Source organism: Myotis myotis, unplaced genomic scaffold (assembly GCF_014108235.1).
Source record: "Myotis myotis isolate mMyoMyo1 unplaced genomic scaffold, mMyoMyo1.p scaffold_m19_p_9, whole genome shotgun sequence".
NCBI lineage: Eukaryota > Metazoa > Chordata > Mammalia > Chiroptera > Vespertilionidae > Myotis > Myotis myotis.
In genome coordinates, this window is record NW_023416401.1 from 25,507,053 (window position 1) to 25,522,266 (window position 15,214).

A 15,214-nucleotide genomic window follows, 5' to 3' on the forward strand; every position below is an offset into this window, starting at 1 on the left:
CAGATAAAACACCTAGAAATTAAATATATAACTGAAGTAAAAAACAAACAAAAAGAATCATTTAGAGCCAGAGGAAAAAGTATTTTAGAATATAATAGAAGTAATCCTGTTATTTGTAGATTTTTAATAGATCCTACAACTTTTATGATATTATAGTATGTTAGTACAGTTTTGGTAATATTATTATATTTAAAATAATTTTCCTTGAAATATAAATGTTTATTGCTTGTAATATTACATTTTAAAACATTTTTCTTGAAATATTAATGCTTATTGAATGTCACATTATTATATTTAAAATAGTTTTTCTTGAAATATTAATGTTTACTGCATGTAAAAAAATAAAGTAAAGAAAAGAAAAACAGAACCATTTGACTAGAGTAGCAACAGAAGCCTAATGACAGCAGAAATATATTTTCAAAGTGTATGGCAGTAGAAAATTACCAGCCCTACACGGGGAAGTGCAGAACTCGAAGCAGTCACCAGGGATTTATAGCCCCGGACGCTGAGAACCAGCTGAGGGAGTTAGGCTCTGATTAATTGTTAGGATAAGCTGGATGTGAGAGTACCAGGCAGGAGTGATAAACTCCCATGCCCTTAGGACACAGCACAGACCCCTTTGGAATTTCTTTGTTCCCCCTTTTACTCCCTCCTGAGTGAGAAAATTTATAGTCTGGCCATCTGGCCCGGGGTCTTGGCTGGCAGGTCAAACTGACCTAACGAGCAGGATGTCTTATCAGGTAATAACAAATGTCCCAGGAAGCCCCTGGCCGATGCGTGAACCCTCTTTGTCCTCGTTACCCCCACCCCTATTTTGAGTTGTGTATAAAAAGCTGTAACTGTAACCGCTCGCTGCTGCTTCCTGCGCGCGTCCTGCCGCGGCGGCAGCCCGGATTCGAATCTGTTAATAAAGAAACTCCCTCTCCAGATTGGCAAGGGAGAGGATCTGTTTCACCAAATTCTTGGTTTGCCGTGGTTTCCTGTCTCGCGGGTACTTTCTCCTTATAACACAAAGTTCTGATAGAAAATAAACTGTTAGTCTAGTTCTGAATACCCAGTGAAACTTTTAAAAAATTAACATATTTTCCCAGCTTTAATGAGGTGTTATTGATAAATAAAAATTGTATATATTTAAGGTCTACATCATAATGATTTTATATAGGCATATATTGTGAAATGATTATGGCAATAGTCACCTCCTTCTTTTATGGTGAGAACATTTAAGTTTTACTCTCTTGGAAAATTTCCAGTATATAATACAGCAATGCTAACCACAGTTACCCTGCTGTAATTAGATCCCAGAACTTATTCATCTTATAACTGAAGGCTTTACACTTTGACCAGCATCTCCACATTTCTCCCATCCCACAGTCTCTGGCAACCACCATTCTGGTATCAGCTTCAACTTTTTAGGATTTCATATATACGTGATATATATAAATGTGATCTATATCACATTTTCTTTATCCATTCATCTATTGATGGACACTTAGGTTGTTTCCTTATGTTGGCTATTGTGAATAATGCTACAATGAATGGGAGTGAAGATATCTTTTCAAAACACTGATTTCATTTTTTTTTTTTGTATGTACCCAGAGGTGGGATTGCCAGATCAAATGGTAGGCCTATTTTAATATTTTTGAGGGAACTCCAGATTGTTTTCCATAAACAGGCTGTACCAATTTCTATCCCCACTATCAGTGTACAGTTTCCTTGCCAACGCTTGCTATTTCTTATCTTTTTTGTAATAACCATTCTAACAGGTATGAGATGATAGATCATTGTGATTTTGATTTGTATTTTATTAGTGATATTAAACACCTTTTCATGTACCTGTTGGCCATTTGTATGTCATCTTTTTTTCAAACTCTCACCTGAGCATAAGTTGAGAGTGAGAGAGAGAAAGAAACATTGATATGAGAAAAGCATTGATTGGCTGCCTTCCAGACATGCCCCCACTGGGGATCGAACCTGCAAGCTAAGTATGTGCCCTGACCAAAATCAAACCTGCAACCTTTTGGTGTATGGCATGATGCTGCAACCAACTGAGCCATCTGGCCAGGGCTGTAAGTCTTCTTTTGAGAAGTGTCCATTTAAGTGCTTTGCCCATTTATGAATTAGTTCGTTTTCTTGCTATTGAATTCTTTGAGTTCCTTATATATTTTTGATATTAACACCTTATTAAATATGCAATTCATAAATATTTTATCTCATTCTGTAGGTTGTCTCTTGTTGTTTGTTTCCTTTGCTTGCCGGGGTTCTTGTCCCAGTATCAAGAAGGGTTCAGGAATCTGGAGAAGGCTGTGCATAGATGTTAAATAAGAGTCCAGCCGAAACCGGTTTGGCTCAGTGGATAGAGCGTCGGCCTGCGGACTGAAGGGTCCCGGGTTCGATTCCGGTCAAGGGCATGTGCCTGGGTTGCGGGCACATCCCCGGTGGGGGATGTGCAGGAGGTGGCTGATCGATGTTTCTCTCTCATCGATGTTTCTGACTCTCTATCTCTCTCCCTTCCTCTCTGTAAAAAATCAATAAAATATATTTAAAAAAAAAAAAAAAAAAAAGAGTCCAGAGATGAGATATAATTTTAAAAGGCATTTGGGGGGTCAGAGGAGCTTAGCTAAAGGAGCTAAGTTCTAAGGTCTTAAGTCTAAGGTCTTAGGTTCTCTCTCCGCCCCCAGAACCCCATGCTTTTTATTAACACTATTTGTCCTGAGGCAAGGCACAGATATACACTTCAAAAGGTATACAGAAACATTGTCAGAATGGGGGAATTAGCCTACGGCTGTTCAGGTGTTTGGCCAGTAAGAGGCAATAACATGTAGATTAAGATGCCTTTTAGCTGTCTGGCAACCACAATCAGTTTACTATTCAGGTTTGGGGAAATGCCTTCAGCCATTTCAACAAGTGACTACATGTGTGACTCAACCCTGTTGAGTCCCCAGGCCTTATTGACCTTTTGATGAAACTCTTGAAATTATGACATGCTGGAATTGGTCTCCAGCATTTGCTGTGCAGAAGGTTTTTTGTTTGCAATCCTGTCTATTTTTACTTTTGTTGCCTGTGCTTTTGGGTCATATCCAAAAAAATAATCACAGTGGTTCTCAACCTTCTGGCCCTTTAAATACAGTTCCTCATGTTGTGACCCAACCATGAAATTATTTTCCTTGCTACTTCATAACTGTAATGTTGCTACTATTATGATTCATAATGTAAATATCTGATATGCAGGATAGTCTTAGGCGACCCCTGTGAAAGGGTTGTTCGATCGTCAAAGGGGTTGCGACCCACAGGTTGAGAACCGCTGGCCTAGACTAATGTCAAGAAGCATTTACCTATATGATTTCTTCTAGTAATTATAAAGTTTCAGGTATTACATTTAAGGCTTTAGGGGACTTAGAGTTAATTTTTGCATTTATTGTGAGATAAGGGCCCAATTTCATTCTTCTGAACATGGATATCTAGTTTTTCCAATGCCATTTACTGAAGAGATTATACTTTCCACCTTCTGTGTTCTTGGCACCCTTGTCAAAAATCATTTACTATAAATGTATGGATTTCATTTGGGGCTTTCTATTGTGTTCCATTGGTCTATATGTGTATGTGTTTTGTGTTTGTCAATACTATACTGTGCTTTTAAAAGAATACCATACTGTTTTTATTATTATAGCTTTGTAATATATTTTGAAATCAGAAAGTGTGGTTCTTCTAGTTTGTTATTTTTGCTGAAAATTGCTTTGGCTATTTGGGGTTGAAAGGGAGAGGGCTACGCCCTCCATCTTGCCCCGGATCCTTCATTTTTGGGCAGCAGCCATTAGCCATGTGCTCAGCAAGGAGCTTCTTCCTGGAAGCCCAAGCCTCTGCTAGCCACACCTAGGATTTAATCAAGGGAAGTGCGCGCCATAGACACAACCACATCCTGTGTAACAAGACCCCGACTTGCACCTGGCCAATCGGCAGGGCCCACAGTCCTCTCTCCTCCCCTTACTCCAACCCCCCTATAAAACCCCTCTCCCCACAGAGCTCTCTCTCTCTGCCTCCTGCCGCTGTGTCAGCGAGTGTGGTGGAGGGGGAGCTCGAGCTAGCTTGAATAAAGACTCCATGCTTTTGCATCAGACTCGGCGCTCCCTGGTGGATCTTTGGGGGATCTTGAAATCTGAGCATAACATTTGGGGGCTCATGCGGGACCCCCAAGACCCACAAGGGACCCCGATCTGGAGAGTCTGACTGACCACGGTAAATGTCTGTGTGTTGTGTGTTCTGTCCTGTGTGAGCTCGTTTCTGAAATACTGTAGTGCCCGAAGCTGTCTAGGTGGACGCACTGCTGAAGGACCACGGGCGGGGAGAGTCGGAAGACGTTCCGATCTCCCTTCAGGAGGGATGTGGAATCCCCTCACTTCAGGAGGGATGCGGAATCCCCTCACTTCAGAAGGGATGCGGAATCCCATCACAAGGATTTGAAACGAGGCAGGTCGCTCCCGCCATTTGGTTTTATTTCCGCGGAGTCGGAAGGCTGGGTTTTTTTTGTTTTTTAGGGGGCTTTTTGTTTATCTGTTTTTGTGTTTTTCTGTTTTATTCTGTGGACTTACTGGACAGACATTATGTGACAGACTCAAACTACTCCTTTAAGTATTATGATTGATCATTTCAAAGAGATTAGGGGAGGCTATAGAGCTCTCTCAGGAATTGGGAAATTGTTAGGAACTAGATGGATTGTTTAAACTCTGAGTGAATGTCTGGTGAAAGTTTGTGAGTGTGGAGGGAGCGGGCCTGCCCTCTCCTCTCCTTTGTGTGGCTCCACGACTTCGGTCAGGTGGGCATCTGAGTGAGGATCTGTGAAAACAGGTCACCCCCTCCCTTGTCTGTCTCTCATCACCGGGACAAAGTTTGTTTGTGTGGGACTAGCCAATTTACTACAGAGAAGGGGGACTGGATGCAGCTCCAGCCTGGGCTAGTCTACTAAGAAAGTGTAAATACGGGTGTTTGCCTTAGCTGCTCATTACTGGTACTTTGATTTATTCTACTTTCTGTTGATACGCTTGGCTGAACGTTTGGCCTGGACCCCGAAATAGTCTGCAAAATCTCTTAGCAGCTGAGAGAATTATTTTTTCTCAGAGTCTTTTGCTCACTGTTAAAGGGGAATCAGCCCACTTAGTTAATATAAATTTCTGTCTATCAGTTGCTCTTGCCCAGGTTGTCTGAAAGCATCTGTAACTGATTTCAGATGGTCTCCAGGCTTTCTGTCTGCAAAAAACCTCCCTATGCACCCATTATCTTTCCAGGCTGACTAAGAGTCATATTTCCCCATAGGTCAGACCCCAGCCTCCGGGAGGGAGGGCTACTATAGGAGCAGTCTGTGGTTTTCTTTGAAACTCCCATTGTTTAAAGGGAAACAGGCAACTGGACTGGGGGACAGGGAAATTGGTCGGAGAAAGATCAAAAGTAAAGGGGGAAAAAAACCTGTGAGGAAAAGCAACCGGCCTGGGCTGAGAGAAGGGGGGTGGGGGTGTTAGCAGTTATGTTACTAGCTGCAGAGTGCTAGAAAAGCGGAGGAGGAACAAAGCTGAAGTCCGCAGCTGCCCTGGTGATTTAGAACTGTTTGCTAGGCACACTCAGCCCCTGAGAGCCAGGTCAAAGAAGGGGGGCTGAATGTCTGAACTGCCTGCTGCGGCCCTGAAAGAAGAGGCAGCAGTGAGAGAGTGGGGAGAACAGGGGCTGTTGCCGGCGGTGCAGCTAAGGGCGCTGGGCGCACCCGTGGTGCTTTAGGCGGTGCTGGTTATGGCGTCGCCCCTGGCGCCCCGATGGGACCGTGCAGGCTGAGAGAATAAGGACTGCTGGGAGGCTGGGGGCGGGGGGACCGCAAGGCCCGGAAGCCCCTGGTAGAGAAGAAGCGGCGTGCGGATCAACAAGAGCCTGCAGTAGCTGCGGCAGCTGCTGGCGGGCACCGAGGTGGGGCTGGCGGTCCAGTGCCCAGGGGCTGCTGAGCGGGCGGACAGGGGTCAGGGCATTGCCTGGCCTCACCTCCCTTCCCCACCTGGTGCCCCCGCCGGCGCAGGTGCAGGCAAAGCTGGAGAACGCCGAGGTGCTGGAGCTGACGGTGCAGCGTGTGCCAGGACTGCTGCGGGGCAGGGCTCACAGGCATGAGCAGCTGCAGGCGAATGCTTCGCTGCCAGCTACATCCAGTGCATGCATGAGGTGCACACGTTCGTATACACGTGCCAGGCCATCAATGCCACCGTCACCGCCCAGCTCCTGAACCACCTGCTTGAGTCCATGCCACTGCGAGAGGGCAGCGGCTTCCGGGATTTGCTGGGGGATGCTCTGGCCGGGCCCCCAGGAGACCCTAGGCGAAGCAGCTGGCTCACAGGAGGGGCTGATATCCCCTTCCAGTGCACTCCCTTGGAAGAGGCCTGATTGCTGCTCTGCCACAAAGAGAACTGGTAGAAAGGCAAGAAAGCAGGGTCCTGTAACTAATAAACAGGGTTAACAAAAGGGCACTCTCCCTGGACCTGGGAGCCATCGGGACTTTGGGATTCTCCAAGGGAGGGGGAGTCTGGCTCAGAGACTGGCTGAGGCCTTGTTGGGTTGGGAGAATTGGAGGCTGCATATTGAACTTGTAGACTGCAGTTTGCTGGGCAGAGGTCCAGGCCCAGTGGTATAGGGGTTAAGCTACCTGTGTACAGCAAAACAACTTTCTCCTGTGCCAGAACACATATTAAGGAAATTGGACAGACAGTGTTTATAGCTAGAAAGAAGAACTGGCCGCAGTGCACAGCCCTGACAGTGGCCTGCAGAAAACTGTATAATAGACTCAGATGATGCCTGCATCTTCATGGACATGGCTCCAAAGAGACAAGGACAATTTTGCCTTATATAGGAAGGTCAAGAGTAGACTTTAGTCACCTCCCTAAAATGTTTGTATAGCCCTACCATATCTCATGTTTAGTAGCAGAAGATTTAGCTGCCTGAAGCAGCCGTGGTGCCAATATTATGTTTCATTGTATTAATATGTTGTATTAACCTTCAATTCTCTTACAGGTTTAAATGTAGCTGTAGCTGCCAGCATTGCTGTGGACCAGTGATGGTCTACAGTCCTTGGTAGTCTTTGGGAATAACTGGCAAGTGTCCAGTCTCCCACACTGAGGGACATTGTTATGGCTATGTATTAGCTGTCCTGGAAGGAGGCTATGTGGGATGAACCCAAAAGTAAAGGGTGTCTAGCTGCCAAGAGGGCAGGTGCCCAACCAGGCAAAGAAGAATACCCATCAGGTTTTGGTCTCTATTGAGAGACAGTTGACAGTTGGCAGCCTGTATACTGTCTTGCGGGCCTGCGTGACCATGCCCATGTCAGGGGTGGTACAAACCTTGGCTGTAGAAAGCTGGAAAAGGCCTGTTTGGAATAGAAGGTCTGAGGCATGGTTATGCATTTTTAAAGAACATATAAAGAAGGTTTAAAGGCTAATTTGAAAATATGAAATTTAGAAAGGTTATGTATGTGATAAGAAGGAGAAGAGAAATATTGAAAGGAAATTAATCAAATAGTACAGGCCAGTAAGCCAGAGAGAGTAAATAATTTACATTCTGCCTCCCTAAACAGAGGGTAAATAGTTATGCCAAAGTACTTAGGGGGGGACTGATAAAAGAAATCCAACAGTTACTGTTTTGTTATAACTCTGAAGAATCCATGAAAAGGAATTGGCAAGGAAAATCAGAAAATCTTAGAGCAGATCAGTATGTTTTTCTCCTTATATAATTCCTCTAGAATTTGGCAATGCTTAATAAATCATGGCAATACATTTATTTACATATATTCAATAAGACTGGTTCCTAATAGTGGTTTTATTAATGGAAAACTTTGACTGGAGTATCATGTTTTAAAGAAACCTGTCTAGACTCTGAAGACTTGAAGCCAATAGAAGTGCCACAGGAAAAGCCTGGTATCCTGCTTGGGAGCCCTGAAGATGGCTGGAGATGGACCGTCAGGCCCTATCATCACTGGCGGTTGGTCAGAGTAGAAGGGGAGCAATAAGGATGCCTCTGCATCCCTGCGGAACCCACACACACTCTGGGCCGCAACGAGTGGGAGGGCTACTGAGATGGGCCTTAAAGCCTAGAGCGTGGGCTCAGGTGGAGTTGCTATAGGTGAGGGATTCACCTAACTCAGCAGATACTGCAGGCAGGCCTGATGGCAGCCGGATGGCTTGGCTTCCTGGCCCTACGGGGCACATTAAGATTCAATCATGAAATTCCAGCAAAGGTAGTCAGTTACCATTCTTGTTGTGTTTATGCAAACATCAGGCCAAATTGAATACAGTAGATAAATAAGTCTTGATTTGGCTTTTTGATAGCCATAGAGGAATTTTAAGAAGAAAAATCCTATTTCAATAGAGGTTGTTAAAACTAAAATGGTTTCTTTCCCTTCCACGGACCATTTGCTATAGTTTGTCTCTGCCAGGTCACAAGCCCAGCTCCTTCTGTGCCCAGGACAGCAGGGAACCTGAGTGGAAGGTGACCTCTAACCAGACACACCCGCTGCAGATCACCCTCAAGAAGACAGCGGACCTCGCCGGACCCCTTGTAATCCTCCTAATGCTGTTGACTTTTGGCCCTTGCATTATTAACAGACTAATCCAATGTGTCAAGAAGCTTATAGGGGTGGTTCAGTTGATAGTTCTGCATACCCAGTACAGGCCTCTAGCAGCAGAGGGTGAAGTAGAAATGCAAACTGACCCATGATTGGGCCTCTAAGTCTCAAGACAAGGGGGGAATGAAAGGGCAAGGGCTACGCCCTCTATCTTGCCCCGGATCCTTCATTTTTGGGCAGCAGCCATTAGCCATGTGCTCAGCAAGGAGCTTCTTCCCAGAAGCCCAAGCCTCTGCTAGCCACACCTAGGATTTAATCAAGGGAAGTGTGCGCCATAGACACAAACACATCCTGTGTAACAAGACCCCAACTTGCGCCTGGCCAATCGGCAGGGCCCACAGTCCTCTCTCCTCCCCTTACTCCAACCCCCCTATAAAACCCCTCTCCCCACAGAGCTCTCTCTCTCTGCCTCCTGCCGCTGTGTCGGCGAGTGTGGTGGAGGGGGAGCTCGAGCTAGCTTGAATAAAGACTCCATGCTTTTGCATCAGACTCGGCGCTCCCTGGTGGATCTTTGGGGGATCTTGAAATCTGGGCATAACAGGGTCTTATGTGGCTCCACATGAATTTTATGTGTTGTTTTTTTTCTATTTCTGTGAGAAATGTCTTAATTTTGATAGAGGTTTCATTGAATCTATATCATGTTGAGTCACATAGATATTTAAACAATATTAACTCTTTCAATCTATGAATGTGAGGTATCATTCCATTTTTTGTGTGTCTTTGATAATTTCTTTCATCACTGTTTTATAGTTTTCAGTGTACAGATCTTTCATTCCCTTGGTTAAATTTATTTCTAAGTATTTTATTAATTTTGATCCTATTAGAAATAATTTTGTGTTTTTTTGTTGTTGTTTTTTAAATATATTTTATTGATTTTTTCAGAGAGGAAGGGAGAGGGATAGAGAGCCAGAAACATCAATGAGAGAGAAACATCAATCAGCTGCCTCCTGCACACCCCCTACGGGGATGTGCCCGCAACCAAGGTACATGCCCTTGACCGGAATCGAACCTGGGACCTTTCAGTCCACAGACCGGCGCTCTATCCACTGAGCCAAACCGGTTACGGCTCATTTTGTTTTCTTAATTTCTTTTTTTTTTTTTTTGATAGTTTGTTGTTAGTGTATAAAAACAGAATTGACTTTATGTTGGTTAATTTTGTATTTTGTAACTTAACTGAATTTTGGGGTTTTCTATATATGCCAGAGGCCTGGCGCATGGATTCGTGCACCAGTGGGGTCCCTTGGCCTACCCTGCGGGGATCAGGCCAAAGCCAGTAGTCCAACATCCCCCAAGGAGTCCCAGATTGCAAGAGAGCACAGGCCAGGCCGAGGGACTCCACTGGTGCACCAATCTGTGCACTGGGCCTCTAGTATGCATATAAGATCTGTGGTTAATCTCTTCCCGCCTTCCCTCCACCTCGCTTCCCTCTGAGATTCATCTGTTCCATGCCTGTGCGTTGAGCATCTGCGCCCTGGTGGTCAGTGCGTGTTATAGCTACTGCTCAAACAGTCAAACGGTCAGACACTTAGCAAATTCAGCTTTTATATATATAGATTATCATGCCATCTGCAAACACAATTTAACTTCTTCCATTCTAATTTGAATGTTTTTTCTTTTCTTTCGCTTTCTTGTGTAATTTTCTGGCTGGGACTTCCAGTACTGTGTTGAATAGAAGTGGCAAGAGTGGGCATCCTTGTTTTGTTCCTGATCTTAGAGGAAAAGCTTTCAGTATGATATTAACTATGTATTATATTAGCTGTGGGCTTGTCATATATGACCTTTACTGTAGAGAAATTAATCATGAAAGGATGATGAATTTCTTACATGTTTTTTCTGTATCTATTGATGATCAGATGATTTTTATCCTTTATTCTGGTAATGTGGTCAATCACATTGATTGATTTGTAGATGTTGCCTCCTTCCTAAGGATAAATTCCACTTAGTCATGTTGTATAATCCTTTGAATCTGCTGTTAAATTCAGTTTTTACCAGATAATTAAAATGACCTGTCTTTAAGTCTACCGATCTTTCTTCTGCTTGACCACGTCTGTTTTTGAAGCCCCTCTAGTGAATTTTTCAGTTTATTTATTGTATTCTTCATCTACAGAATTTTTGTTTTGTTCTTTTTTAATCATTTCTATTTCTTTGATGACAGTATCATTGTATTCATGTCATTTAAAAAATTTTTTCATTTGGTTGTGAATCTGTGTTCTTTTATAACTGAGCTTTAAAAAATAATTATTTTGACATTTTTGTTAGCCAGTTTAAAGACCTCCATTTCTTTTAGGTTGGTTACTGAAAATTTGTTTTCTTCCTTTGGATGTGTCATGCTTTCTTGATTTTTCATGTTCCTGTAAGTTTGCTTTCTTGTCTGCACATTTGAAGAAGTGGCTGCCTCTCCCAGCCTTTATGAACTGGTTTTGACTGAGAGACACCTTTACTGGTCAGTAGTACTTGATATAAAGCAAGACAGAGACCAACTCTACAGGGAGTACACAATAAAGCTGGGGACTAAACCCCTTTCACGTCTTCCTTTTCCTCCTAGAGAAAAAGCCTCAATTCTGTGCTTTTTCCAATCTTACAGTGCAGTGCCTCCTCTAAGAGGATATCTCCTCCTTCCTTCATTGTTAGCTGTTCCAGTGCTTGGTATATTTGGTCACTATATAATGATAAAAAATTCAACCCGCCAGGAATTCATTCATATTTACCTAAATCAATAGAATCAGGATATAATAAGCAAACATCAATGGAATTACAGGCATAAACTGAAAAATCCATGGCTGTGTGAAGAGCCCTCAACATACTTTTCTCAATTATTGATAAGTCAAAGAGAACAAAAATTAGAAAGATTTAAGACATTTAAACAACACACAATAGAGATATGCCCTGCTCTGCACTTAGAGACTGCCCTTCCTCAGTATCAGAATGTAGATCACTGAGTAGGAGTTATTTAGAAGGTTATGTCTTTGGAGGAGGCAGCTACTTACTCTGAGTTTAAGGCAAGGTTTATTAAAAAGACATACAGAGCTAATTATCCTCCTCAAGGTCTCCTGCCTCATGGCTGAGGCTAAAGGCACATTTCGTGGTTGAGTAGCCACACAGCAGAACCCACCATGCTATTGGGGTGAAAAAGATGTGAACAAGGAGCTTTCATGTAACCCTGCCTCTCTTAATAGTTTCTCCAAGGGTGTTTCAGGCAGGCCAAGCACCAGGAAGATGGTTGGAGAGTGAGGTAATCTGAGAAAGAACCAAATAAGAATTGCTGTAGAGCATCCCTACCCACCTACCCACTCTGATGATGTCTGTGCTGGTGGTTGGTCATGACCTCTTTCCCAAGGCCCCCTGGCCCAAGAGCAGCTCTTAATACAGATGGAGAAGGTCCTTAATACCAGGAGCCCTGTGATGCTTCTGAGGTGGGTCAGAGGCTCTGGCCTGATGGAGGCAGATTTCCTCCTCTGATGTCTCCTGCATTGATGCCCAGCAGGAAGCACTGGACTGGAGTGTCACACTGCACACCTGCCTCCAGCATGGGCTGCCTGCCTGAGTTCTCCATACTTGATGCCAAATCCCGATTGGCCACACAGGACTCAGTCCCTGGATCTAGCCCCATGGATCTAGCCCTGGATCTAGCCCCATGACCATTTCAGAGAAATTGTGATTGCACAGAGAGGTAGGAAGACTGTACCCAGTGATTACGCTCACTGACTCACCATGAGACCAGGGACAAGACTCATAGCCACCTGTGTTCATTAATCCATAGCAGCATCACAATGGAACCAACCCCATGGCTTCACTCCTGATTTAAAAAGAGAGAGGGAATGAGGGCATAAGGAGGAGGATTTGGGACAGGTAGGGACCGCTCAGTGAAGGGAAGGCACTGGAGTCTTAGGTCCTGACACTCACTCCAGGCCCCATGTTAAGAGTGGCCATACTGGTGGAGGATAAAGTGGGGAAACTTGGGGTTGGCACAGGCACTTATTTCCATGCCTATGGTCTCACCACAGTGGAGAAGATGTGAGCAAACAGGGAGTTCAGAGGAAACACCCTCCTCTAGCCATATCATGAATGGCCTGCCAATTTGCATATTACCTTTTTATTATATAGGATAGTTACCTGATTTTTACAAGGAGAGGGAGAAGACAGGGACAGGGCTGGGGCAAGTTAAAGAAAAGGTCTCCTTGAGGGCCTCGGACTCTGTGCCCCAGGGTTTAGCCTCCACCTAGCTCATGGTTAACTTGGCCCTTGTGACTCCAGGGTGAGGATGTTCTCTTTAGCACTGGGGGAGGCCACCCATGAGCAGTTTCTCCCCCTGGGAGTACTGGTTCAGTAAGTAGAGCAATGAGAGGGCTAAGCCTCTGGGGGCCTGGCAGGAGTGCCTGGGCCAAAGGGAGAGAGAGAGAGTAGAGAAGCATGACAAGAGGAGAGGGATCAGGGACCAGACCCAGAGAGATGGGGGCATGCTGGGGTCTGCACTAGGTTCTCAATGATCACAAGCACTAGGAATAAAATAGGCCAGTCCTAGGGCATTTGTTCTGGTTTATTTGACAGAAAAAAGCCATCCAGATAGTGAGGAGGTTGACAGCCTTTTGCCCAGGATTTAAGGTCGCAGGCCCAGTTTTAGAGGGTTAGGGGAACAGAATACACAGACCCACTCACAGGCGGTTCATGCAAACATTCCCGCAGTAGGTTGAACAGCATATGGTATTGGAATTGGGACACTTTAGGAAATATGAACAGTGGTTGTTGCAAAGATATACACTGGGCCGCTTCTGACAGGCCTTGACACCTAAAAGGAACAGGAGCAAGGTCAATGGAACCAGGCCACACAAAACACTCCTCTAAAGCTTAAATTCTCATCATGACTCCAAAGCCCAGGTCCCACTCATGACACTCTTGGACTTTTCAGGGAACTCCCTTTCTGCCCCTTACCAAATCCTGCTGATTGGTAGTATCTTCAATCCATTACCCCCATTCTCCATCAACAAGGTTTAATGTTTGAGCTTTCTGGACCCCTTCCATACTCCTGAAGCCAGGACGCTGGTCTCATATTAGTCACGGCCTTGGTGAAGCCACCCCCATAGAATCTACACTCTGACTCTAAGAACTCAGTGAAGTCTGAAACATGTCAAAATTTTCTTTCCAAAAGTTCTCTCATTCTAGACCAGGGGTGGGCAAACTTTTTGACTCGAGGGCCACAATGGGTTCTTAAACTGGACCGGAGGGCCGGAACAAAAGCAGGGATGGAGTGTTTGTGTGAACTAATATAAATTCAAAATAAACATCATTACATAAAAGGGTACGGTCTTTTTTTTTTTTTAGTTTTATTCATTTCAAACGGGCCGGATCCTGCCCATGGGCCGTAGTTTGCCCACGGCTGTTCTAGACCTACTCCCCAAAACATGTCTGGATGTTGACCTGTCACATATGTGCATAAATGAAAGAATTGACTCTCAGCTCTGTGTACCTTTCACTATTGTATGCACCATATGTCTCTGGACTTTGAGAATGGAGAATAAAAAGATGTAGGTTGTCCTCCACCCCCATCACTAGTCCCAGGGCCCAGTAAGAGGGCTGGAGGGCCATGATTTGGAAGGACTCAGAGTCATTAAAATCCTGTGGTCAGAGCTGGATGTGCTAAAAGGTTCAAGTCCCAGGTCGTCCTTAGCTGGACACAGCCCCTCCTTTCCCCTCACCATCCCAGCCCCCCAGTCCATCACCTACTCTGCATCTTGTTCTTATTACGGGGTCCTCCCTGGGCCTGCAGCAGCAGAACACAGAGAAGCAGGATGGGCAGCAGAGCCTGGGTTGGCATGACTCAGGCCAGAGCAGTGGGCTCTCCGTCTGGCACAGACTTTCCTGGAAGCTGGTGTGTGGAGGGAAGCTAAGAAAGAGCAGGTTATTCTGGGCTCCTCCCTGCCTCCACTGGCCAGGCCAGGGCAGGGCAAGGAGTCCTTGTGTCCTCCCTTGTGCCTGCCCGTTCCATGGGGTGTTCTATGCAGAGACTGCTCTTTCTGTCACATAACTAACCCTCTCCTTTCATAAACAGAACTTTTTTCTTGAAAAATATAATATTTTTTTATATTCTAATTATGAAATAATTTACAGAAAATTAAAATTTTAAAGAAAAAAAGTTATATATGTGAAAAGGTATGGAAACAAACTAAGTCCATCACTGGATGAATGGATAAAGAAGATGCGATGTAGCCCTAGCTGGTTTTGTTCAGTGGATAGAGTGTTAGCCCCTGGACTGAAGGACCCCAGGTTCGATTCCAGTCAAGGGCTCATACCTCAGTTGCAGGCTTGATCCCCAGCGACCAATTGTTGTGTCTCTCTCGCATCAATGTTTCTCTCTCTGTGTCTCTCCCTCTCCTTTCCATTCTCTCTATAAATCAATGGAAAAATATCCTTGAGTGAGGATTAATTATATATATATATATATATATATATATATATATATATATATATATATATTTTCCTATATAATAAAAGAGAAACATGCAAATTAACCATCCCTCCACTACACTCAAGCCACACCCACAAGTCACGGCCACAAGCCAATGAGGAGTGAGTATG

At 44.5% G+C, this 15,214-nt stretch overlaps 1 protein-coding gene and 1 pseudogene across 1 annotated transcript; one reads left to right on the forward strand and one right to left on the reverse strand.

Annotated features, from left to right (window-relative positions):
- Positions 1-5,775: 5,775 nt before the first annotated feature.
- On the forward strand, positions 5,776-6,253 carry LOC118662661 (annotated as a pseudogene).
- Positions 6,254-13,182: 6,929 nt separating this feature from the next.
- LOC118662587 (protein WFDC10B-like) lies at positions 13,183-14,590 on the reverse strand. The gene is made up of 2 exons (XM_036321144.1): positions 14,363-14,590; positions 13,183-13,427 (listed from the first exon to the last, which is right to left on the reverse strand). The coding sequence occupies exons 1-2, from the start codon at positions 14,451-14,453 to the stop codon at positions 13,294-13,296; spliced, it is 225 nt and encodes a 74-aa protein (XP_036177037.1). The 5' UTR covers positions 14,454-14,590; the 3' UTR covers positions 13,183-13,293.
- Positions 14,591-15,214: the final 624 nt, after the last annotated feature.

Coding starts and splice junctions, on each gene's coding strand:
- LOC118662587 (XM_036321144.1), bottom strand. CDS start 14,453: ATGCCAACCCAGGCTCTGCTGCCCATCCTGCTTCTCTGTGTTCTGCTG. Junction 13,428..14,362: donor TAATAAGAACAAGATGCAGA/GTAGGTGATGGA, acceptor TGTTCCTTTTAG/GTGTCAAGGCCTGTCAGAAG.